This window comes from Protopterus annectens, chromosome 13.part0 (assembly GCF_019279795.1).
Source record: "Protopterus annectens isolate FY-2018-M chromosome 13.part0, PAN1.0, whole genome shotgun sequence".
NCBI classification, from domain to species: Eukaryota; Metazoa; Chordata; order Ceratodontiformes; family Protopteridae; genus Protopterus; species Protopterus annectens.
In genome coordinates this window covers 294,229,346-294,254,969 of record NC_056747.1, presented here as the reverse complement: position 1 = coordinate 294,254,969, position 25,624 = coordinate 294,229,346, and the positions used below count along the sequence as shown (strand labels likewise).

General features: G+C 42.2%; 1 protein-coding gene across 8 annotated transcripts in view; it reads left to right on the top strand.

Moving 5' to 3' along the window:
* Window positions 1-25,624, top strand: part of PIP5K1C (phosphatidylinositol-4-phosphate 5-kinase type 1 gamma) — a 1,117,364-nt gene that overhangs the window by 875,431 nt on the left and 216,309 nt on the right. For all 8 annotated transcript variants that reach the window (XM_044053870.1, XM_044053872.1, XM_044053871.1 and 5 more), the window contains one exon: window positions 5,322-5,621. In XM_044053870.1, coding sequence (XP_043909805.1) covers window positions 5,322-5,621 — 300 coding nt within the window. The remainder of the gene's footprint in view (window positions 1-5,321; window positions 5,622-25,624) is intronic.

Here is a 25,624-nt window from a genome sequence, read left to right as displayed (position 1 = left end):
ATAAAATAGTTACATACACAGTTGATCTTAACAGCTTTCGTCCTATACAATATAAGAACTTCTTCAGAACTGAAAATAAATGTAGTATTGATGTACTTTTAAAACCGTGCATATCTATTGAATTTACTAAGGCATGTTTAAGATGGTTTAGAACAACTTCTCATACCTGAGGATTTGGTTTTATATAATAGTTTAATTAAAAATATGCAAAAATATTTTTTTATATATATTTTTATAAATTTCATAAATATAATAAAATATCTAAAAATCTACATTTTTTATTAAATTGAAAATGTAGGATCAGTTTGAATAATTTAGTATAATTTTTACACAATTTTTAATTTATTTTCAATGCATTTTTATAGTTGAGGATTTTTTTTTTTGCTGTTGCTTTCTGAGTGTGCTTTGTATGCACATTGCTGTGAGTTGTTTTTTACTTTGGCTTCAATCTTTAAGCATTTCTGTCTTCTAGGCAAAATTACATCTGGTATAATTAGTCCATCATGTCGTAAGAGGTTTTCTGAACTTAACTTGTACAATGAAGCTCTCAAGACTTTATCTCGCTGCTGACTGGGCCTCTTGGCAGCAAGAGTTGCACTCATAATGTACAGGAAGGATTTTACTTTAGGTCTAACAAGGTTGTTTATGACATTAAATATTCTTGTAATGTACCCAGTGGCACACTGGCCATATCCATAGGTCACTTGAAAATGTCTGCAATCATCTTGGTGTTCAGTAACTGTAGCTTTTCCAGATGTGTTGTTTGAGATTTTTCACTGTTTGCTGTTCATGACCGTAAGCTGACATACCTCTGTTTTTTAATGTGTAATTATCTTTTTAACAATTTAAATATGTGGTGATATAAAAGAGCTTTTCTCTATTCTTTGTTTTTCTTGTAGAGGCAGTCTGATGAGCTTTTATAGAATTAAAAGTGATTATTTTTCACAGGGGAATGTAGTATTGCTTGGTTTAAAGTGTCATTTTCGTATGTGTTTGGTTCTGTTACTGCTAATCAACATTTCATATAACATTTGCTAAATACTACAAATGATTTTATTGCTTCCTGATAGACTATTGTTAATACATAAAACTCGTGGAATTTTGAGTGGTACTGTATCTTGCATGAAGACTGTACTCCACTACACCTCCTAACAGAAGGCTGTGCCCCCGTTCAAGCAGGCAAGGCCAGACTGACTTTCAGAGGAAAGGGAAAAAGTACTTTTCTTTCTTACAAGTTGGTGAGATTTCTTTGATAGCATGCTCAGGGGATTGGCCTAGATCCTCCATCTTAGGAGGGGTGGAGTCCTGCAAAAATGCATTAAAACTGTAGTTTCTGAAACATATGTTGAGTCAGCTAGACTGACAGAATTATGTGATGGATATGTTGGGCTTCAGAAAACCTGACATCGAGCACAGGTGAAGCATTTTTTGATTTATTAGGTGTGATGGTAGTGTTGTTTTTTATAGTTCAATACATCTTTCAGCTTCCTGTGCATGATGGTTCTGCAGATGGCTGGCCATTTTTTTTGTTTTTTGCTCCCACTGTCTGTCACTCATCCCTCTACCTGCTACCCATTACCAAGCAGATAGATGACTGGGAAGGGCCATAATTCAGATAGCCAACACAGGTGGTTTCAGGTTTCTGTTTACAAGCCTAACCTCACATACACTCAGCTGAGTGCCAAGGAGGGTTGCGCAGTGGGATGACTACAGAAGACTTCTCCTCTCTTTTGTAAGGTATGTTCCTTCAAAGCGGCCCTGCCTCTCATGTGGAGCATGAGAGGGATATTCCTGGCCTCCACCAAGGAAATTGCAGCGACTGTATTTACCTGTAAGTGTGCACAACTCTGCACACCCACTCCTCATGAAGGGCCAGCCCCTTTGACTCATCCTCCATGCTTGACTGCAGTAGTGCCAGGATCACTAAAAGAACCCCAGTCACCCTGTTTGCAGTCATGACCTGATAATTTTGTGCCACAGAGCTAGACTGCAGATTGCTGGTCATTGCCAATGGCTGTAATTACCATGGATAGTCAGATTTCATTTTTAGTCTCAGGCTGTTACTGAGGTTCCTAACCTGCAGGGAAGGGGATCCATGCTCAAACTAGGGTTGATGCTAACAATAAATACTCTACTTGAAGAATGGAACTCAACTTGGAGAATAGATACCCATAAATTCCTGCATCCTCCTGAAATTTGGATTTATATGTCATATCCTTGCACTTGAAGGCCATTCCTTATATTCTGGGGATTTAGTGGTTCAGGTGTTAAGATAACATTTTCTGAATGTACTAGACATTATTTTGGTAGTCTGTAGTACTTGAAGAAATGTAGTGAGGTCCCTTTTCCTTTTGCAGGGAGGACTTTCAGTCTAAGGAGTGTGTATGTGTGAACATGCCCTTTATGGCAGTTCACATCCCAAGAGAAGAAAACTAAATAGACATGCTGAGTCGACATTCAACCCAACAGCTGGTGTGAAGGTTCCATTTGGCTTCTAAGCTGCTGTTCATTTGGGTTGCTGCCATTTGGTAATGTGCAAACTTTTTTACAATTCCTCTTTCTTTGTCAAAACCAGAGAGAGTAAGCAGTGACCACCTTTGGCCCTGCAGTTGAAGAACTATTCACATGTACCTTATCTTCCTTCTATTATCACACCTTCTGGTGAAATTAGACACCTTTAGCTCTTTGTGGTAGTAGTCAGTCTGGTGGCAGAGAAGATATGACTGCCTGTCTTGAGGCTGTTAGCAGGAGGCCCGATTCAAATGTGCTTGTCTGTTTTACTTGTCTGAGAGAAACCAGCCCAAGCTTCATGCTTTTGATCCTTCAGTAGATCTAGTCATCCATCCTGGACTCCCAGATGACGTTTCACAGATTTTATTGATATTGTGAAGTCTTTTATAAAGAGATCTGTGGTGTCATATGGAAACGCTTCTCCATTTTTGCTTAGGTGTGTAGTCTGAAACTAGATTTGATTTTGATATACCTTAGGCATGTGATCTGTGTCTGAGTTATTCTAAAGTGAAGGTTCACTCTTGACACTGCTGATCTTTTATGACCTAATAAAAAGGTAGATTTGTGGCGCAGACAGGTTAACCAAGCATTTTTTAGAGGAGTCTTGCACATCTAACCCCACTCCTTCACCGGGACGTGAATAAGATACAAATATTTTTTTCTTTGTTTTGAATCTTAGTCTGCATTCTGAAAGCCTGTTTCTAGCAGCTCTCACTTCTGCCAGAAGAATTTCAAAGAGCTAGGCAGTCATGTGTCAGAAATTCTACCTTATTTATAAGTTCTTGCATCCTAGTATAAGAGGCTCATCAGGGATGCATGGCAGAGACATTGACTCTTGAAGGTGGTTTCTGAAATTTTATTAAACCAGGCCCTTCACTTCTAAGTGTTTTTCTGGAGGCTTATAATAGGTGTGGTTGACTGGCTCATATGCTTAATGTATGCAGGCAGTTTAATTTTTACCTTATGAAAGTTAAGCTTTTCTGCAAAGCTCACCAGGTAGTTATGTCTTTTATAACTTGCGGACAAACATCAGTAGCCAAACTATTTCTAAATGGTTGTACTGTCCATCAGACTCCGTTTAACACAGTGAAAAGCCTAGAGCTTTTTTCCCTTTGTTTTAGGAATTCCTGTGATTCTTTTGGTGAAAATGTTTTGGATGTCAGTACATTCTTTCACTAAGCACAAAATACTGCATCTACATTTTAGGAGTAGAGCCTTTTTGGTAGCCATGTGCTGTGGGTTATCATGTTTGCATTTGTTTGCATCTGTTTGTCTCTTTTTAAAATAGTAATTACAACCTAATTGTGAATCTTTCCCATTGGTTAGGTTCAATTTAAAATTCCTCTTTAAGCAGGGTACGATTTGTGAGTACACTCCATGTCCATAGGTAATTGCACTCCATGTCCATGGGTAATTGAAAATGGTTTCCTAAGTTGAATCCCCTCCATTCCCCTCCTAAGGTTGACTGCACTTTTGAGACTTAATGCTTGTGTGCACAGTGAAAAGGAGAACTTAGCAAATTCATTGTATAACATAATAGATCACAATATTTTATTACTCAACTTTACTACTTTATGGAAAGAATTGGAAACTGTGGGTGTGAGTGCACTTCCTTTTCCCAGAGTGCACGTGGGGGTCATTAAGGTAGGGTTCCTTTCAGGATCAGCCCAGAGATGTTTTATTTTCTGAGTGCTAAAAAACAAACAAAAAAAAAATTGGTGGGATTCACTTCAGAAAAAGCCTTCTCAAACATCTGCTGATTACAACTCTCACGTTAGGACTTTCCTCAAGTCCAGAACTTCTGGCGCTGCACTTTTTTTTTTTTTTTTTTTTTTTTTTTTTTATGTATTTTGTAGTAATCCTCGAGTTACAAAAGAACAAGGTATACTTTTCCAAATATTCATTTCCAAAAAGCATAACTTGAAAACTTAAAAAAACACAGTGGTCTCACTACAACGAGAAAAGAGAATAAAAACCACTGAAAGTGCACTGCGGGCCGACACAACCCAACTAATTATGTTAAATTGTATAATGATATTAAAAAGTCAATCAGCAACCACTTGATGACAAATGGTCAGCAAGTTGAGAGATACCCTTCTCCATCCTTGGGTTTCTTTGACACACATGTTCTATTTTCGTACCAGGTATGTTTGAGAAAGAGGCAGGTGAGGCGGATTGTCAGTGGCCAAGCCAGGGACTGCATTTGGGTAAAGAGCTCTGCAGTATTAACACTTAAGTTTTCTAAGAAATTCCATAACTGACTGGTTCACAGCACAAATCCAGCAGTGATGAGTGGGTAAGTCATTGTGGAGGCGTAGGAGTTACACCTGGTACCTTGTTTTCATGCAACTGGTCATCTCTCTTTTTAAGTGACCATTCACCTGGTCTTTTTGTTGAACATTAAGCTGAACTCATTAAGACAGACCTCTCAACTCTCCATAATAAGAATATATTTTTATTTATTTTGCTTTAAGTTTCCATGAAAGCATCATGCTGCCTGTTCTAAGCCTACCAAAAACATCCGCATCAAACAGAAATAATTGGACTTCTGGGATACTGAAAATAAAATATAAACCATCAGATAGCTATTTGCATAGTTATTTCAGGTGTATTTCTCCACACTGAGCATAAATCACCTGCTGTCAGATAATATTATGATTTAAGCATTCTTTTTCTGTGTTGACTTGACAGTATTGGTGTAGGAGTGATGTAACCCATACTGGGCAGCATCAGTTAGCAGTAAGAGGTGTGACAGTTTTAGACAGACAATTTCAGAACTAATGTTAATAAAATCTTGTTTTGCATTGTAGAACCTGAACCAGAACCCAAGAACACTGCTACCCAAATTCTATGGACTTTACTGTGTACAGTCAGGTGGAAAAAACATCCGCATGGTAGTAATGAACAATGTTCTGCCACGAGTGGTGAAAATGCACTTGAAGTATGACTTAAAGGGCTCAACATACAAGAGAAGGGCTTCAAAAAAGGAGCGAGAAAAGCCAAGTCCCACCTTCAAAGATTTGGACTTTGCACAAGATATGCCAGATGGGCTGATTCTGGATGGAGACACATATAGTGCCCTTGAAAAGACATTACAACGCGATTGCCTGGTAAGAAAACAGGAAATTGAACTATAACCTGTAGCAACTAAAATGGGGCACTGTTTAGTGTTATGGATTATTTAAAAGTTTCTTTAAGCATCAGTTCTGTAAATTTGTATCTTCTGCTTTGTATCTTTTTGACTTTGTCATCACTCATTTTTGCCACTTTCTTTTAACTTTTCCCCCCTTATTCTTTCTGACCTTTTCTGTCTGTCTGTCTGGTACTTTTCTGGAACCTACTTGTGACCTTGCTGCTCACCCAGGTGAGTACCTCCTTAAGCAGTAGCTTATGAAAATCCACTGTTATTAGTTTGCAGGGTTTTGTATGGTTACACACATCTACTTCACACTGCCTGAGTGACAAACTGACTTCTCCCCAGTTTCTCTCTCTCTAACTAAGGCCATTAGGTGCACTTATCAGCTAGGACTGTCTGTAGGGAGACAGTTTTAGTTATGTTTTGCCATGGAGCATTTAGGTCATTTTCCAAATGCTTAGGTTTTTAAACACCTTGATGGAAGTGGACCCCATTTCCATGTCAGAATATAAATTAAAGTTTGTGAAATGAGTTTTGCTTCAGCCTTGCCCACTGTTCTGAGTACTATGTTTATCCACATCATGCTGGCTTGCACTGTTCTTGGGGGTGGGGTGGGGGTGGGGTAGAGTAGTGCAGTGTATTTTGTCATCATTGTGCATATTTGTACTGTTATTTATTTATGGCATTACATTGCCTGTAGCACACTTTCAGATTATTTGCTTACACTCGTGCCATCTTTCCCAAGGGTAGAGTCAGGTACAATCCACACATGCTCTCTAGCCTTTAGTGGTCCTCAGTTTGACTATGTTACCCTACAGAAATTACAAGTGTGTTTAAGATGCTCTCCTTAGCCTGCAGGAAATGGGTTGTTAAATCTGTGTGGTCATACATCCTGTTTTACTTAGTTATTTACTTTCTGAAATGCTTATACAGAACTAATCTTTTCCCTTCTCACACTGTATGCAACATTTGTCACTTGTGGTCATGCATATAGTTGCGCAGGGTAATTGTAGTCCTTTCCTACCTGAGTATTGACTTTCACAGTGAGGGTACCATTATCTTGCTTTTGGGGTGAGATTTTACTTAGGGACTTCTGTTCTACTTGATGATGAATGTACTTCAGGAACTCTTTCCATCCTAGAGATAACTGTGTGCTCTTGGAGTTCAGACTTCTCTCCCACCAAGAGCTGAAGCCAGTGTAGATCCTTTTCCTACCAGGATTCTGATGTCCTGTAGCATCAGATCTGTTTCCGTGATTGATGTGACTGTAATATAATGGGGGTTATTCTATCTGGAGATGAATATTTACTGTTTGAATTCCATCCTACCTAGGAATGATAATGTTTTATAGAGGACTCCATTCAGTTTGGGGTGGATATATACCCAGGGGTCCTTTCCAGTCTAGAGATGAGAGCACAAATTGGACCCATCACCAATGTAAAGTGGCACCGTGTTATTCAACCCTTTCCACTTGTGGACAATAATATATGCAGGAGCTGCATCTCACCTAAAATGAATGTTTTCCGTATGTGCCTGCCATGTTAAAATAAGAATTCATTGTTGGGCTTTCTTCCTCCTGTGCGTGAAAGTTTGTTGTAGAAGCCTTTCCCATTTGGAATGAAGACACATCACTGGAATCTTCTTTTTATCTTGGCATCAGTGTGTTTTTATAGGTCCTTTTTAGCTGGAGATGATTGTGTGCCTTTAGGCTCCTGCCTACAGAAAAAGAGTATTGCATAGGACTTGTTTCACCTGGGACTGAAGGTGCTGTGGAAGCCCTTCAGAATATACATAGTATATGAGATTGTACAGTTGGGGCCCATCTTCCTCTTGTGTCTCTGAGTGTATATTGCAAGCATCCATCACCATAAGAATAAGGATGTGCTGGATTGCGTCTTTTACTTGGTATTGCGAGGGTCTTGTGTAAACACCACCTCTCAGCTAGGGATGAATGCACTCTAGTTGGTGTTGTCACATGGGGATGAGGACCTGCTTGTGGGGTCCCTGTTGTACTTAGAGATGAGCAGTTTTCAAAGTGTCTCATTGTAAGATGTGGGCCTGTTCTCATGTGAAGTTAACTGTACTTGTCTGTACTTGTTGTTATCTAAAAATAAATGTGTGATGATACCCACTTCCACATTAAAATGAATATCCATTGTGGAGTCACTCCTACCTGGGGAACTGGACTATTCCATGGACAAGCTGTCTCCTGCCTTTACATCAGTATTCATGTCAGGATCCTATCCCACATGTAGCTGATGATTTATTTTTGGGATCTCCTTTACATTTGAAAATTAGACAATACTGTGAAAGACTGTTCTTGCATGCATGACTACCTTTTCAGTAACTTGGGCTACTTCCACTCAGTGTTATCAGTTACTGTTGACATCCCTACATCAAAAAGACATTTATCTAGCCTTTATTTATCATTTCCTAAATATTAGTGCTAGCCCACTTCTCATTCTAATAGGAATTGCTTTCCTCTTTACTTTAGATTATGGAAGATGCCCTGTAAATAGATGCGGAATGTAGAAAGGAAGTAGATGTGAGTAATTGTGTGCAGGCATTATGAATCAGCTGTTTTCTCCGGAGTATGGTTCTAGCCTACAGTTGCACTCCCTCGTAACATGGGATGCAAAAATATACATTCTTCCCACTGCATGCCATTTACTTCTATGAGTACTTGGTCATTCTGTCTCCTTATAACACCTAGCCTTTCCTTTCAACCAAGTGGTATTTTTGTCTTAGTATTCAGTTCTATTTTCTTCCATCTAGCTTTTATTGTACCTTAATTTTTCTTGTACTGGTATTATTGTTGTGACAAGTAGTGTTTTTGTTGTAAATAGGCAAGCTAATCATGATCAATGGTTAATGTCTGCAGTTTGAGAAAGGCTTGCAAGTGAAGCCCACTATGTCTATCCTTACCATTAACCGTAACCTCAACCCTACACCTTACTTTAGGAAAATAACCTTTCCATAACATTACAACTAATCAGAAAAAGTGTGTCTGAAGTTAATGATAGGGTTTTGGTTGACAGACTGCAAAAAGAAACTGCTAGTTTTCATTTTGAAATCAGTTATTTCGATGTGTTGCATTTTTCAGTAAGTACATTTTTGAAATACCAGCATTGATGACCTGCGTTACGATACTTGTGCATTTTGATACATCAACATCTAGTCAATTCCTCTTTTCTTTCAATCAAATGAGAATATAACTAGATCTTGTCCAGTAAGTGGAAAAAAAGCATGTTTTACATTTCCTATAGAAGGTAGTGTGCATATATTGTGGCCTAAGCCCAGGCTATATTTGCCTTTTATTGATTGTATTACATGCAAGCTTTCTCACTGAATCACTTACATGATTTGCCTTGACCTTATGACTGCTTGGAATCTGACCTACTGTGCCTAAGTAGGGATTCCTCAGCCATATGTAATGAGCTGAGTAATTTATCACATTCCAAGTGCTCATACCTGACACGTGATCTGCCCATTTCAGGTTCAAAAAGCCATTCATTGTCTACATTTCTCAACATTAAACATATCAACAACTGTGCATGCTAAAGCAAATTAAAAACCATGAAACAATTTCATGTGTATGCTATGTTTTATTACCTTTCTTTCATGTTTTTTGCTACAGATGATGTCCTTCAAGGATGCATCTGCAGTCCTTACATATGGGTTGTCCTGCCTCAGGCAGCCCTTCGGTCGGCCGGATTCCAAAGTCTGGGTCCGGCGTCGGCTGAAGTCACCCTTTCCCCGACGTCAGAGCGCCTGGGGTATAAAAGCGTCAGCTGACGCCATCTTCCTCAGTCTTTCTTGCCGCTTGGTGCCCGAAGCAGAAGCAGTTCGCAAGTGCCGGTCGGCCAGCTCCTGTATCTTCAGCTACCGAAGACTTCAGAAGCTAAGTACCCCGTTGGGGACTCTTTCTTGCCTCAGCCGATGTCAGATCAAACGCTTAAAGTTAATAATTGCTTAACTTGTGGGAAACAAATACCTCATAAGGATTTCCATTCTTACTGCCTCCCCTGCCTAGGCCCAGACCACGACGTCTCGGCCTGTACAGCCTGTGCTTCCTTCAATCGACGCACTCTTAGGCGTCGGGTGGAGTTTGCAGAGGAATTTTTTGGGGCTAGTTACTGTTACAATATGCCGTCGGAGACTCCGACTTCTCATTTACCCAAAAAACGGAAGGACAAGGACCAACACACGCGGACCGTGGTTTCGGCCGAAACCACGCCTAGGCCTACCGCGAGTGTCTTGGTCTCGGCTGAAACAGAGTCCTTGGTACTTCCGACAGTCGAAACTGCACAACCGACAACCTCGGCCCCGGAGGCCTCCTCTGAGTCGGTTATAGAATTCCCTTCTGAAACCGGTGCTCTGGAAACATCCGACACCATTTCTGTAGATAAAACTACGCCAGCACGTGGAGCAGCCAGGCCTCCTGCATCCATGTCCATAAAGGCATTCACACGGGCTAAAGCTGCTAAACAGCCAAAATCTCTGCCTCCCAAGGCTATTCCTCAGGGATCCACTATCGGTTCACAGATCTTAAGTTTAGCTGAGGACCTTATTTCCTTAATTAGGGGCTCTCAGCCACATCCAGACAGGGGCTCTCAACCTCCTCTAGAAAAAAGGCCCAGGGTTGAGCACACAGACCCCCAGTCTTCTGATGAGGCCTCTGATGACTCTGCCCCATCAGACTACCAGGAGGAGGCCTTTACGGCCTACGAGGACTCTGATGCAGAGGAATCTATTCCCCCTGCCTCCCCTCCTGAGGAGTTGTCCTTTGGGGAGACCCTTCACTCCATGAGAGAGCATTTTAAATGGCAGGGCCAGGAATTTTCTGATTCCAGGAAGAGATTAAGGACTTTTTTGCATTTACCTCAGCATAGACCTTTGGCTATTCCTCCTGTTTTGAATGTCATTGATGATGTGTACTCTGCGTCTAGCATTTCCCCTGACTCCCTTCCTCCGGCTCCTGTCAAGCCCGATAGGTACTACAGGGTCCCGGACTCACATCATTTCCTTTACAAGGGCCACTCTGCTGACCCAGAACCAATTTCCCAGGCCCTAAAAAGGTTGCTACCACCACTACTAAAAATTCACTTCCTTCTGAAAGGGAGTCCAGGGCTTTAGAGAGATGGGGTAAAAAAGTGTATACTTCCACTCTTTCTATGAGGGCATTAAATTGTCAATTCCATATGATACAGTATCAAGAGTATTTGTTAGATGAATTGCATAAAAAACTGTCTTCACCTGAACCCCTAGATCGCAAGGCACTTCAGGATCTGGTACATAACTCCCAGCAGGTTAGCAACCATTTCTTGCAGTGTGGTTATGATGCATTGGAAGCTTCATGTAGGTCAGCAATGACAGGTGCAGTCATACGTAGGCATGCTTGGCTGAAGGAACAAACTCTGCCAGATCATGTTAAAGCAAAGCTTCTGGATGCGCCACTGGAAAAGCAAAAGTTATTTGGCTCCACGGCTCAGGAGGTCTTAAAGAAATTTGAGGAAAAGGCTAAATCTGTACAAACAGTCAAAGATTTTCTCCGGGTCCAACCACCAAGATTCAGCAGAAATTGGCCTTCTAAGAATTGGTCCTTTCCAGACACAGACAGATTTCAAAGAGGCAAGAACAGGCGTGCCAGAGGTAGAGGGCAAGCTAGAGGCTCCTACAGAGGACGTCAATGGCAGCCTCCTAATCAGAGAGGTAGTGCAGGGCCTACAACTGCTGCACAAGGACAAACTCAATGACTTTACCTTGACACTGCCAACCAGGGCTCAATTGGAAGCACCTTTGGGCGGAAAGCTATCTTTATTCTCAAAAAACTGGCACAGTATTACAAGGGACAAATGGACATTGCAAATAATAGACAAAGGATACAGATTCCATTTTCATACATTACCAAAAAGAAAAGGCATGCCAAACCTGCCTCCGAATCAAAGGGCAGAGGCTTTCAAACAAATTTCCAACCTACTGCAAATGAAAGCTATAGAAAAGGTTCCTCTCACAGAACAAGGCCAAGGATTTTATTCCAGACTATTCCTTGTTCCAAGAAAAGAAAAACAATGGAGGCCTATTCTGGACTTGTCCGCACTGAATACTTATCTCATTGTGCCAAAATTCAAAATGCTGACCCTACAGCAACTTCTTCCCATGCTGGGCAAGGGGTCCTGGCTGGTATCTCTAGACCTCAAGGAGGCATACCTGCATGTCCCTATCAGACAAAGTTGCAGAAGACACCTCGGATTTCTTGCAGGTTCAGAGCATTATCAATTCTCAGCATTGCCCTTTGGCTTATCTACTGCGCCCAGAGTATTCACGAAATGCTTGGCATCAGTAATTGCACACTGCAGACTTCAGGGGATTCAAATATACCCATACCTGGACGACTGCCTAATACAAGCGGACAGCCAACAAACTTTGGTAAAACACTTGAATTATGCCATCCGCCTACTTCAGGCCTTGGGATTCACAGTCAACATTCACAAATCAAGACTTGTTCCATCCCAAAGAATAACGTTTCTGGGTGCAATACTAGATACAACCACCCAAATGGCTTTTCTCACAGAAGAAAAACAAGAACAACTACCGAATTATTTCAGGAATCTGACAAAACAAACCCAGCTCACTGCAAGGAAAATCCTGCAGGCCCTGGGTTTCATGGCATCTTGCATTCTTCTGATCCCACAAGCAAGGCTGCATATGAGAAAACTACAGTGGTACCTAAGGAGTCTATGGTATCAGCACAGTCACAGCATAGAAGTTTTGATCCCACTCATTCCATGCCTTCAAAAGGAATTTCTGTGGTGGGCTCATGCAAGCCAGTCAAACATGGGTCTGCCCTTCAGCAAACCAATTATCAGCCAAACCATTACAACAGACGCCTCAGACCATGGATGGGGAGCACATATGGAGGGCAGATGCATTCAAGGACTATGGTCACAAAAAGAATTGCACCTGCACATAAACCAAAAGGAAATGCTGGCAGTGATACACTCAATCGAGGCCTTCAAACCTTTCCTGCATCAAGACCACCTGCTAATAAGGACAGACAATACCACAGTTATGTGGTACATAAACAAGCAAGGAGGTACCCATTCTTACCCTCTCTGCAGGCTGGCGATGAATCTTTGGGAACTTTCCCTAAAACTCAATATAGAACTGCAATCCCAGTTTGTGCCAGGAAAAGACAATGTACTGGCGGACAGCCTAAGCAGAAATATCATGGATCTGCACGAATGGATGCTGCATCCAGACATCTTCCTTCAGATAACACAATCATGGGGCAGGCCGGACATAGATCTTTTTGCCTCTCACCACAACCATCAACTGAAGAAATTCTGCACAAGGACATACCACCCACAAGCATGGAAAGTGGACTCTCTCTCTTTCAGCTGGAATACTCTAACAGTATATGCATTCCCTCCTCTTCCATTACTGACCAAGGTCTTACTGAAGATCAGGACAGAACAGCCAAAAGTGATTCTGATAGCTCCGGACTGGCCAAGACAGCACTGGTACCCACTGTTAAGGAGCATGTCACACACAAAACCGTGGCCTCTACCTCAATGGCCACTTCTTCTGACACAGCACAACTACAAATCTCTGCACCCCAGCCTGAAAACCTTGCAGCTGACAGCCTGGAAAATACCTTGACTCCAAGCCAGGATAAACTATCCAAGAGAGTAAAGGATATCATCATGGAAGCTCGGCGACCTTCCACAAGAAAGGCATATTCAGCAAAATGGAAAAGATTTCACACTTGGAACACCACAAAGGGCCAAGATCCGACAGTGATGAGCATTGCACAAATCCTGGAATACTTGGCAGAAATGCTCCATAATGACCTTTCTTACTCTTCCATAAAAATTCATGCTTCAGCAATTTCAGCACAGTACAACACTGATCCACCGGTATTTTCTCATCCTCTGCTAAGGCAGTTTCTAAGAGGAACTAAAAACATCAACCCTCCAAGGAAACCACCAGTGCCTACATAGGACCTTAACTTCATGTTGAAAAAGTTAACTCTACCTCCCTTTGAACCAGCAGCATCTTCAGAACTACAGTTCCTGTCTTGGAAGACTGCCTTCCTTCTGGCCATAACCTCAGCAAGAAGAGTATCTGAGCTACAGGCCCTCATGGCAGTACAACCATTCCTTATTTTTCATCAGGACAGAGTCTCATTGGGAACCAATCCTTCATTCATGCCAAAGGTGGTATCCAGGGTCTCACTGAACCAAGCTATTCACCTGCCTACCTTCTTTCCAAATCCAAAAAACAAAGGAGAGAAACACTTGCATACCCTGGACATTCATAGACAGTTGCTTTACTACTTGGATAGAACTAAGAGTTACAGAAAAACTGACCAGCTCTTTGTAGCATATGCTGCTGGTGTACAAGGAAAAGCAATTTCCAAACAGGCAATTTCAAAATGGATAGGGAATTGCATTCGATTCTGTTATTCCTTCCATGGAAAAACTGTGCCAGCTAACATTAGACCTCATTCCACCAGAGCCACAGCCACCTCCACAGCCTTCTTAAGAGGGGTGGCTATGAAGGACATTTTAGAAGCTGCTATATTGAGCTCCGTGCATACATTTTCCAAGCATTACAACTTACCTTTATATTCCAGATCCAGAGCAGGCTTTGCTACGGCAGTCCTGCAGGGCATTTTAGCTATACCATCCTTTTCTTAGGTCCTACCACCCCCAGCTTGGCTATGGTATTCTACCCATATGTAAGGACTGCAGATGCATCCTTGAAGGACATAGTACAGTTTTGTATCTACCATAAATATAGATGTCCGATAGGTATGCGTCTGCAGTCAGGTTTTCCCTTCCTCCTACCCCTCTGTGGTATTTCTTGGGTACTTATCCCTCATTTCACCTAGCTGGGGTTATCTATTATGGTGCATTTGTTTTATATTACTGTGCATGTTTGGAATTTTTTGCATTTCTCCAAATTTAGCCTTCCTTAGAGGGCACCTGGCATCTGAGGCAAGAAAAACTGAGGAAGATGGCGTCGGCTGATGCTTTTATACCCCAGGCGCTCTGACGTCGGGGAAAGGGCGACTTCAGCCGACGCCGGACCCAGACTTTGGAATCCAGCCGACCGAAGGGCTGCCTGAGGCAGGACAACCCATATGTAAGGACTGCAGATGCATACCTATCGGACATCTACATTTATGGTAGGTACAAAACTGTACTTTCTTCGTGTTTCAGTGTTGCAGTCATCACCTGTGGGTTATCCCTGCTTTGGTAGACCTTGGTCCGCCCGAATACCAGAGTCAATGTTTTTGTGCGCCAGCTGCCATCGCCTGTAGTCTGATGCCAGGGCATCAGTGCTATAAAGCAAGGCAGCCGACGTCATTACATCAGTCTTTCTTGCTGTGGAACCCGTAGCTGAAGCAGTTCACACGAGTGCCAGTCGGTCAATACCAGAAGTTGAATTTCAGCAGAAAATGTCTAAAACTAAACCCCGTTGGGGAACCTTTTTTCTTGCACTAACCGATGTCCAAATAAGTTAACAATTGTCTCGCCTGTGGAAAGCAGATCCCACACCGAGACTTTCATTCTTACTGCATCACTTTTGTAGGCCCAGATCACGACGTCCCTCGTTGCCAGTTCTATGCCCTCTTTAATGCGAGAACCATTCGCTGTAGAGTTTTTTATGTAGACAATTATTTTCGTGTTCCGTCTTTGAATTCCGATATGACGTCCATCAGCCAACAATCTGTGGACATTCTGAAAAAACGTAGAGATAAAGAATGAGACAGGCCATGCAAGGCTAAGCCTTCCGACGACACTACCACTAAGTAAGTAGTCAGTTCTCCGGAAGCAGCCCCTAATGCCTGACTCGCTATCTATGCAGGCCTCTGCCGAGACCCTTTTGGAGTCCGGTATGCCACAGAAATCTACGTCGTCTTCTGAGCATTTGGCTGTCTCTGCCTTGGTTGGGTCCGGAGCCGCGATGCAGGCAACTGCTTCCAAGGAGGCCTTTCGCACTACTGAATCTAGACAAAAAACTACATCTTTGCATCCAACTACCGCTTCTTAGAGATCAATGGATTCTCTCAGGCCTAGAAGCCACTCCTAGGAAATCTGCTTCTAGCCACTATCTTGCTACTGCTCCCCCAACCCAAGATCAAATGCTTAAAATGGCGGAGGATCTCATCTCCCTCATCTGAGGTACTCAGGCTCCCACTCCTAAAAGGAAAAGGCATCCTTCCCCAGAAATTATGACAGACCAAGAGTCTGAGGAATCTGATTATTGTGCTTTTGAAGAGGAACAACATCACTTAACTGTTTATGAGGATTAGATGCAGAGGAATCCATCTCTTCTGCTTCCCTTCCAGAGGACCTCTCATTTGGGGAAACCCTTCACTCCCTCAGGGAACATTTTCAATAGGAATCTCAAGATTTCCCACAGTCTAAGAAAAGACTTGGAAAGTTTCTGGACCTGCCCCAGCACAGACCCCTAGCCATCTCACCTATTATGGAAGTGGTAGATGATGATTTCCATGAATCCAGCTTAGCCCCGGATGCCCTGCCTCCTTCTCCAAGTAAACTTGACAGGTACTATAGAGTACCAGATTCTCACAAATACTGATACAGGAATCCTTCTGCAGACCCTGAGGTCATTACACAGGGACCCAAAGGAGCTAAGACTAGTTCTGTCAATAATCCTCTTCCTTCTGACAAGGACTCCAGAGCTCTGGACAGATGGGGTAAGAAAGTATACACCTCTGCAACATTAGCATACAGAGCACTCAATTGTCAGTTCCATATGTTAAAATATCAACAGCACACTTTGTAACAATTAAAACAGAAACTTGCTACCTCTCCTGACTGTGCCAACTCAAAAGAGCTGGCAGAATTACTACACTCTGCTTGTCAAGTGGCCAAACACTCATTACAATGTGGATATGATGCCCTAGAAGCCTTTAGCAGGGCAGCAGTGACAGGATCTGTTATTAGGAGACATGCATGGCTGAAGAAACAACCTCTCCCTGATCATGTCAAGTCTAAATGTATTGATGCACCCCTAGATAAGGAGCGCCTGTTTGGGGAAAAAGCACCAGAAGTGCTTAAAAAGATGGAAGACAAAGCAAAATCTATGCAACCAGTAAAAGATTTCTTTCAAGTTCAACCTCCCAGATTCAGCAGGAACTTTTCCTCTAAGCACTGGGCCTTCCCTGCACCTAGCAGACAGGGCCAATGTAAGCCCCGCAGGGACAGGCCATCCAGGCCCCTATCCCAAGGCCAGCAAAGAAGCAAACAGTTAACCACGTCCGTCTCTAAGGCAGGGAGTTCTAAGCCAAGCTTCTATGGCAAGCACTCACAATGACTCTACCTCCCCCCTCTGCCCTACCTTCCCTCATCAGAAACTAAGAAGGCGGCTCACCCTCTTCAAAGACAATTGGGTTTCTATAACCAAGGACCAATGCATCTTAAAAAGCATTTCCCAGGGATACAGATTCTCTGTCAGCAAACTCCCAATTTTAAGAGGGTACCCAGACCTCCCCCCAAACCAGTGAGCAGAGGCATTGAAACAGGTCAAATTCTAATATCCCAGGGGGCAGTAGAACCTGTCCCTCTAGACAAGAAAAGGTTTTTACTCCAGACTATTCCTTGTTCCCTGAAAAGAGGGCACTTGGCGCCCCATCCTGGATCTATCCAAACTGAACACTTCCTTGGTGGTACTCAGATTCAAAATGCTAACTTTGCAGCAGCTCATGCCTGTGCTAACAAAAAATGCCTGCTAGTGACACTAGACATAAAAGATGCCTACCTCGACATCCCTATCAGGGAATCGTGCAGGAAATTCCTGTGCTTCAGAGCAGGCTATCAACACTTTCAGTTCTCTGCGCTGCCCTTTGGCTTATCTACTTCTCCCAGAGTATTCACCAAATGCTTGGCCCCAGCTATAGCCTTCTGCAGAGAAAAATATACAGATTTACCCTTACATGGACGGCTGCCTCATTCAGGCAGAATGCAAAGAAAGGTTGCTCCAGGACCTTCTCTTTGTCAAATCATTCCTAACTTTCCGAGGGTTCACCATCAATGAGAAGAAATGAAAACAAAACCCCACCAGAAAAATTATTTTCTTGCGAGCTGTGCTAGACACAGCATCCCAAATGGCCTTCCTGTACCCAGAAAAACAGAGTTTCCTGCCTCTCTACTTCACCCGGCTGGCTTCCAGAGGTCACCTCACTGGAAGGAGGTTCCTGTAAGCCCTGGGATGCATGGCATCATGCATCCTTCTTATCCCTCTCACCAGGCTTCATGAGAAAACTTCAGTGGTACTTAAAGAACCTTTGGTGTCAGCACTCTGTCCCTAGAGACCACACTCCCTCTGATCCCATGTATAAAGGCAGAATTTCTCTGGTGGGCAGAGGCCTGTGCCATGAACAGGGGTCTCCTCTTCAAACTTCGCCATTCGGGCCAGACCATCACCACCAACACCTGAGACATTGCTTGGGGTGCTTACCTAGCAGGCAGGACACCCAAGGCCTTTGGAATGCCCAGCAACTTCACTTGCACATCAATCAGAAAGAAATGATGGCAGTGCAAAAGACTCTGACTTCCTTCCAACCCCATCTTAGGCCAGGGGTTCTCCTTATAAAAAAAGAGAACACCACAGTGATGTGGTACTTCAACAAGCAAGGGGGCACACAATCTTACCCCCTGTGCAGGTTAGCCACGAGTCTCTGGCTTACAGCCATCTCCATGAGGCTGCACCTAATTGCCCAATACCTACCAGGGGTCCACAACACACTGGCAGACCACCTAAGCAGAAACTTACTGGACCCCCACGAATGGCAGCTCCACAGAGAAATCTTTCTGCAAATCACTCAGGAGTGGGGGACTCCAGAAATGGATCTCTTTGCCTCACACATCAACCACCAGCTGCAAAAGTTATGTACCAGGAGTATCACCTCCTACCGTGGAAGGTGGATGCCTCGATCTTCCCCTGGAACTCCCTCTTTGTGTACGCTTACCCTCCTCTGCCCCTTATTCCCAAGGTTCTGATCAAAATAAGAGAGGAGAGACCAAAGGCCATCCTCATTGCTCCAGATTGGCCCAGACAGCGTTGGTACCCCTTATTACGCAGCCTGACCTTACAGCCCCCAAAACTGTTTCCCCTGATGTCCGACCTCTTGACCCAGGAGAGGGGGAAGGTACTGCAACCAGACCTACAGACGCTCAATCTTTCAGCATGGCTTATACACTAAAAACTAACAAGGAGTCCCTGTTAAGCAAACAGGTCCTGGACATCATCACAGAGGCCAGAAGGCCCAGCACAAGAAAATCATATGCAAGAAAATGGAAAAGATTCTGCTCCTGGAAACAGTCCAAAGGGGACAGTACCTCCCAACCTTCCATCCCTTCTCATCCTGGATTACCTAGCAGAGTTGCTGAATAGTGGCCTCTCTTTGTCCTCTATTAAAATTCATACCTTGGCCATTTCTGCCCATTATGATTCAGACCCACCCCTCTTCCGTCATCCTTTGATTAAGCAATTCCTCAGATGGGCTTCTAATATCAGGCCTCCCATGCCACCCTGGGACTGGAATTATGTGGTAGGAAAACTAACCTTACCTACTTTCGAACCTGCCGCTTCTACAAAATTGAAATACCTCTCATGGAAGACTGCCTTCCTACTAGCTATCAACTCAGCCAGAAGGGTCTCAGAACTTCAAGCTGTCATGGTTGTCGAGCTCTTCATTTTCCATGCAGGCAGAGTCTCCCTGAGAATTAACCCCTCCTTTATGCCCAAGGTGGTATCTGATATGACCCTTAACCAGGCCATACACCTTCCCACTTTCTTTTCCAATCCTGAAAACAAGGGGGAAATAATTCTGCACTCACTAGATGTGCACAGACAGCTTAGATACTATCTGGATCATACTAAGCCATTCAGAAAAAACAACAAACTACTTGTAAGCTTTGCCCCAGGGGCAGAAGGGAAGCCCATCTCCAAACAAATCATTTACAAATGGACTTCACACTGTAGCCGTTATTGCTACAGACTACATGGGAAACCCATACCTACGTCTATCCGTACCCACTGCACTAGGGCAACATCCACTTCCACTGCCTTCTTCAGAGGAGTACCCACCAGGGACATCTTGGAAGCGGCCACCTGGACCTCTGTCCATACCTTTACAAAGCATTACCACCTACCTCTCTTTTCTAAGGCAGGATTTACCTCTGCAATTCTGCAGGGCCTTCTGACCCATATCTAGGACCCAACCCATCCTTCCATCCCTTTCCTCAGCTTTGGGAATCCTCTCACAGGTGATGACTGCAGCAGTGAAACACGAAGAACATAGTACAGTTGTGTACACTTACCATAAATGTAGATGTTCGAGTGTATTCGCTGTTGCAGTCTTGGTTTCCCTCCCTCCATCCCCCATTTAACATCTTCACCTAGGGGAACATAAGCTTCCCAAGGTGGCTTTAGTCACCAGGACCACTTCCCTCTTTTCCCTTGTACTTCTGACAGGTTAGCGCAAGAAAAACTGATGTATTGATGTCGGCTGCCTTGCTATATAGCACTGACGACCTAACATCAGACTATAGGTGATGGCAGCCGGCGCACAAAAACACTGACTCTGGTATTTGGGCTGACCGAGGGCTACCACAGCAGGGATAACCCACAGGTGATGATTGCAATAGTGAATACACATGAACACCTACATTTATGGTAAGTATACACAACTGTACTTTTTGCTGATTTCTTCATGTTCCACTGTTTTGTCCAGTTAAGGTCTGTATTAGTACAAGTTAACCTTACTTTGTATTATGAAGTGAACAGTCATTACTGTATATATTCTTACCCCTGCACCAGCAGAGGATACTTGTAGAGAGACAGTAATGTGCATAAACAACTTGCCCAAAGGTGTCCCAGGCTTTTGAAGTAGCACTGTGAGACAGAAAGAGCCAGTTAGATGTGTACCCAGGTTTTGACATGTCCCAGTCCCATGTCCTTACATATTCCTTTAGATCAAAATAACAAGGAAGTTGCACAAGACCCAAGATGGTATCTGAGCACATGTTGTAATGACATTCACTTATCTCTAGGCATCTTTACCAGCTGCCCAGTATGCCAAAAGTGATAATGCTGTAAGTTGTATGCCATCAATTTTAGTCATGTAAGGGATGCTGCCCAAATAGATGGCTAAGTATGACAGATGAGTAGGCATCCTGATAACTGCTGATACAGCATGCTGACTGTGAGGGCATTATGATACCCCAGCGTACGCAGTGTGATTAATGAGCAGACCTCATTATGTGTGCATAAACTGTGAAGAATTTTCTAGTATTACAGTACCTACTCATAACAGTAACAAGGATGAAGAACTGCCAAGGGATTGTCATACATTGAGAGTGAGGCAGTGTTGACTTTCCCTCAACTCTTTAGGGGTCTGCCTAAAATTCACAAAGTAATGTATGATCCCCCGCTGAGACCCATTGTATCCAGTAGAGGCTGGTTAACCGAGTCAGTATCTATATATCTAGATAAACAGTTTAAACCCATTGTCAACAATACCAGCCATATACTCAGAGACACGCAACAGTTTTTAGAAAATCTAGCTATGTGTGAAAGTTGTAAAAGTATAGATAATGATGACATTTTTGTAACCCTCGATGTGAAATCATTATTCACATCCATACCTAATGATATCAGGGTGGAATTTGTAAGGCTTTTCTTGCTAAAAAATGGTATCAGCAATAGCAAGGTTATAAAATGGATGTTATTACTTGAACTAGTGCTAGAGAATAATGTTTTACTTTATGAAGACAGCTATTTCTTACAAAAGAAGGGGGTAGCAATGGGGACCCCTTGCGCCAACACATATGCCAAATTGGTGTTGGCATATTGGGAAGATACCTATGTTTTGAATAACACCACTTTCGACAACTATATTCAGCACTATAGCCGTTTTGTTGATTATATTTTTGTTGTGTGGAGAGGACCTACCTCTGAGTTAAGTGAATTCATCTGTTATTTGAATGGGACCACTGATTTTCTTGACTTTGAGGGTACACACTCACACACTAAGATAGAATTCCTTGATGTTCAGTTGACAAAAGGGTTGAATGGGATAGAAATGGAAATGTTTAGGAAGCCTTGTTGGAGGAACAGCCTCCTCCATCGCACTAGTATGCACCCCAAGCATGTTCACTCCAATATCATCACTAACCAGGTCCTTAGGACTTCCAAACTCACTACAGGTGAGGAAGCCTATACCCAACAGAAAGGTAGATTATTGTACAATTTTGTATCTAGAGGGTATGATAAGGGAATAGCACAAGTTACTATAGAGTCAAGTAATAATTTAAGGAAGAGTAAAGGTAGACCATTTTTTTATGGTAAAAAGGAAACAAGCAATATAGGAAGAAACAAGCAACATAATGAGAAAACTAGGCTTATTATTCCTTTTACAAATAGGAATTGTCAGATCAGAAAGATAATAGAGAGAAATTGGAAGATTCTAGCTATGGAGGAACGAATTATGAACATAGTGGAAGATACACCAAGAATAGCCTACAGGAACATGAAATCCCTTAAACGGCTGTTATGTTATGAGAAAACAGATGCAGGGTTTATACAATCTCAAAGAAAAGGCACCTTCCCCTGCCGGACATGTAACCAATGCCAATATATAGCAGCTGATAATGTTTTTGTACATCCACATACAGGGCGTAGATACACATTCAAATGTTATGCTGACTGCAGGACCAGGGATGTTGTATACCTAGCACAGTATCAACTCTGTGGGAAATACTATGTAGGAAAAACAAACAGGACCCTCCGTGAACGCATAAGAGAATACCTCTATGCGATTAACAAAGAGAACATGTCTAATGCATTAGCACGCCCTACAATAGAAAATGGGCTCCAACATTGTTTCAAATTTAGAGTCCTAGAATTAGTGAGAAGGACCAGTAGGTTAGGTAATGTTAAGAATCATACCGAAGAGGTAGAAAATAAATGGATCATTAGGCTGCAGGCACATCATTATGGGTTGAATGAGAGAATAAGTCTGAAACCATTTTTGGCAGCCAAGCCATTTAAACACTGATATGTTTTAAATATATTTTTATGACATTGCAGATAGTTGATGAATGCTTTTTATACTTGTGTTTATGATGTCTGATAGGTGTTGTTATTTTATTAATATTTGCTAGTGAACTACATGTATTGTAGACATAGCAACTTAAGCCTGTATCATCAATTAAGAGATTAATGAGTTGCAGGTGAATGATTACGCTATATAAAGATTGAGTTTTACTGGCATGTCATTGAAGTCTGAAGAAGCGTTACTACAATGTGAAAGCGCTTACTGTTCTGTGCACAGCTTTTAATAAAGAGACTGTTCTGGAGTTCGTTGGATTTTTTTTCTGTTTGGCCATTGGTGTACCCTTGGATTTGTTTTACATTTCCCTCAGCTCTACCCAAGTGAGAGAGCTGAATTCAGACAATTGAGTCATCCCCTGTGTCATGACTGGCCATCTGTTACTGATGTGACTTGAACCTCTGTGTCAGTGCAATTGCATACGAGTGCTCTCTTATCAGGTCATCTCATAGCATGATACTTAACACAGCATGAAGGATGGATCAGCATTGTGGTACTTTCTGACACTGTGTTTAGCATATGTAATTGTTGGTGTACCTGCTACTGCAGTATGAAGGAAGCCTTTGTTGCATGGTAGTGGAGGACTATACAAAGGATGATCAGACATTCTACCTATTGTTAATGTGCAGAGAATGAACTATGTACTCATGCAGTATGAAGGATGATCAGGTACTGTGGTACCTGAAAATTATTGTACGAAGAATGAATGAGTCATGGCACCCCCTGACATAGTTCAGAGGTGGCATCAGGAGTTCTAGTTCTCAGAGCAAACCATATCTTTCTGTGCTGTTTCAATGCACTGGGTTTCCAAATAGTTTAGGTGCTGCAGTCATCACATAATTTTTTTTCAATAAGCATTTTTTGCAAACAAAATCAGGTTGTTACATTGATGTAGTAAGTGTTGGTTCCATTCCTTGTGTGTGACCCCAGTGCCAGGTGGAAGTGCACCAGGTTGTCTTTTTAGTACAGTGTGCTAAGACAGCTTTACTGATGATCACAGAGCATAGTTGTCTGTCTGTATCCGTAGCTGAGCAGTGTGATCTTGTGAAGTTCTTCATAGATGCACACGTAAGTGCCATGCAAACTTAGGGATAGATGAGAGCTATCACATGTCACTGTGGCCCACTTGGTTATTTGGTTTCATTTGTTGTCTGCAAACCCACTAAGATTAATCTTACCATGATGGCATTGGTGTTCAGCACATTCATGCAAAATTACTGTTCCAAAGAGTTTTAAGACTTTAACATTTGCACGTCTTAAGCTGACTTTCCTTTTAAAGCTTTTTTTGCACTTCATCACTGAACTAAGGAGAAGGCATGAAAACTTCAAAGATACAGGATGGACTGAAGAGAAGTAGACATTACAGATGACATGCCCTACATGTGGTGAAAATGAGAACAGTAAACCAGTCATGCTCTTAACCACAGTGTTATAGTTCAGCTTCTGTATACAGATGTAACTACAGCATGATGGATGTATTTGTGAATACTTGTCCATTCATGCTTAAAAAGCAGCAAGGATTTGCTGAATCAGCTAATGCAAAGACATTCAGTGTGTTGTTTTTAAAATAAATAACATGAATTATTTTAGAAGGAAAAGGAAAAAATATGTCTCTCTCACATGTAGCTGACCATGTTTACCTTTTTGAAAGTGCATTCATTCCATATTTTTGTCACTACCCGCACAACCCCCACATGAGTTTGTGAGGCTGACCCTTACAACCAGAGAAGAAGTACCTCAATTGTTTATTGAAAAGGTGCAAAAGCCAGAGGCATAACTAGAAGTCTTGGTCTTCTTAAATATGAAAGAATGAGATTCTACAGTTCTGCATGATCTTTTTCATCACACCAGCATTCAGTGTATTTAATGTAGGTAGATCATATGTGATAGTATATTGCAGAGACATTACTTGGTACATGCCGCACACAGCAGTTTTTGTACATTGCAGAGACATTACTTGGTACATGCCACACACAGCAGTTTTTGTACATTGCAGAGACATTACTTGGTATATGACTCACACAGCAGTTTTTGTACATTGCAGAGACATTACTTTGTATAACACAGCATTTTTTGTACTTTGCAGATACATTACTTGGTACATGCCACACACAGCAGTTTTTGTACATTGCAGAGACATTACTTGGTATATGACTCACAACAGTTTTTATACATTGCAGAGACATTACTTTGTTTGTCTCACACAGCAGTTTTTGTACATTGTAGACATTACTTGGTACATTCTGCACACAGCAGTTTTTGTACATTGCAGAGACATTACTTGGTTTATGTCTCACACAGTAGTGTTTGTATACTCCTTTTTCAGCCTCATGGTTAGCTTTTGGTTTCTGCCAGGAAACTCTCCTATAGCAGGTATAATGTATGCTAACCACCCACCTCTTGAAAAGGAAAGTGGGCCCTCTATAGACTGTTCCCATCAGTAACACTGTGTTGCACTGGTCAATAGTCATGCTTAATGGTGCAGACAGATGCCTTGTTTTTGCTCCAGGTGGTCATTCGGCATTTTTTATTTATTTTTTATTTTTTGAAGTAGAGAATTTTGAAATCTTACTTCAGTGAACCCTTTGCAATGGGTTTAACACTTAGATAGATCAATTATATGCCATCTTATGCAAACCTTATACAAATGTTTGAGTCCTCATGATTACAGCAGCATATATGCATCCATTTCTCCAAGTTACATTATTCCTACATTTGGAATTCAGGGATATGTGCATCCCAACAGCCTCTAGGTCTTTCTAACTGCTCACACAGTTTACATCTCCTATGTTCCCATAGCAATTTTCATTGCTTAGAAGCATAAA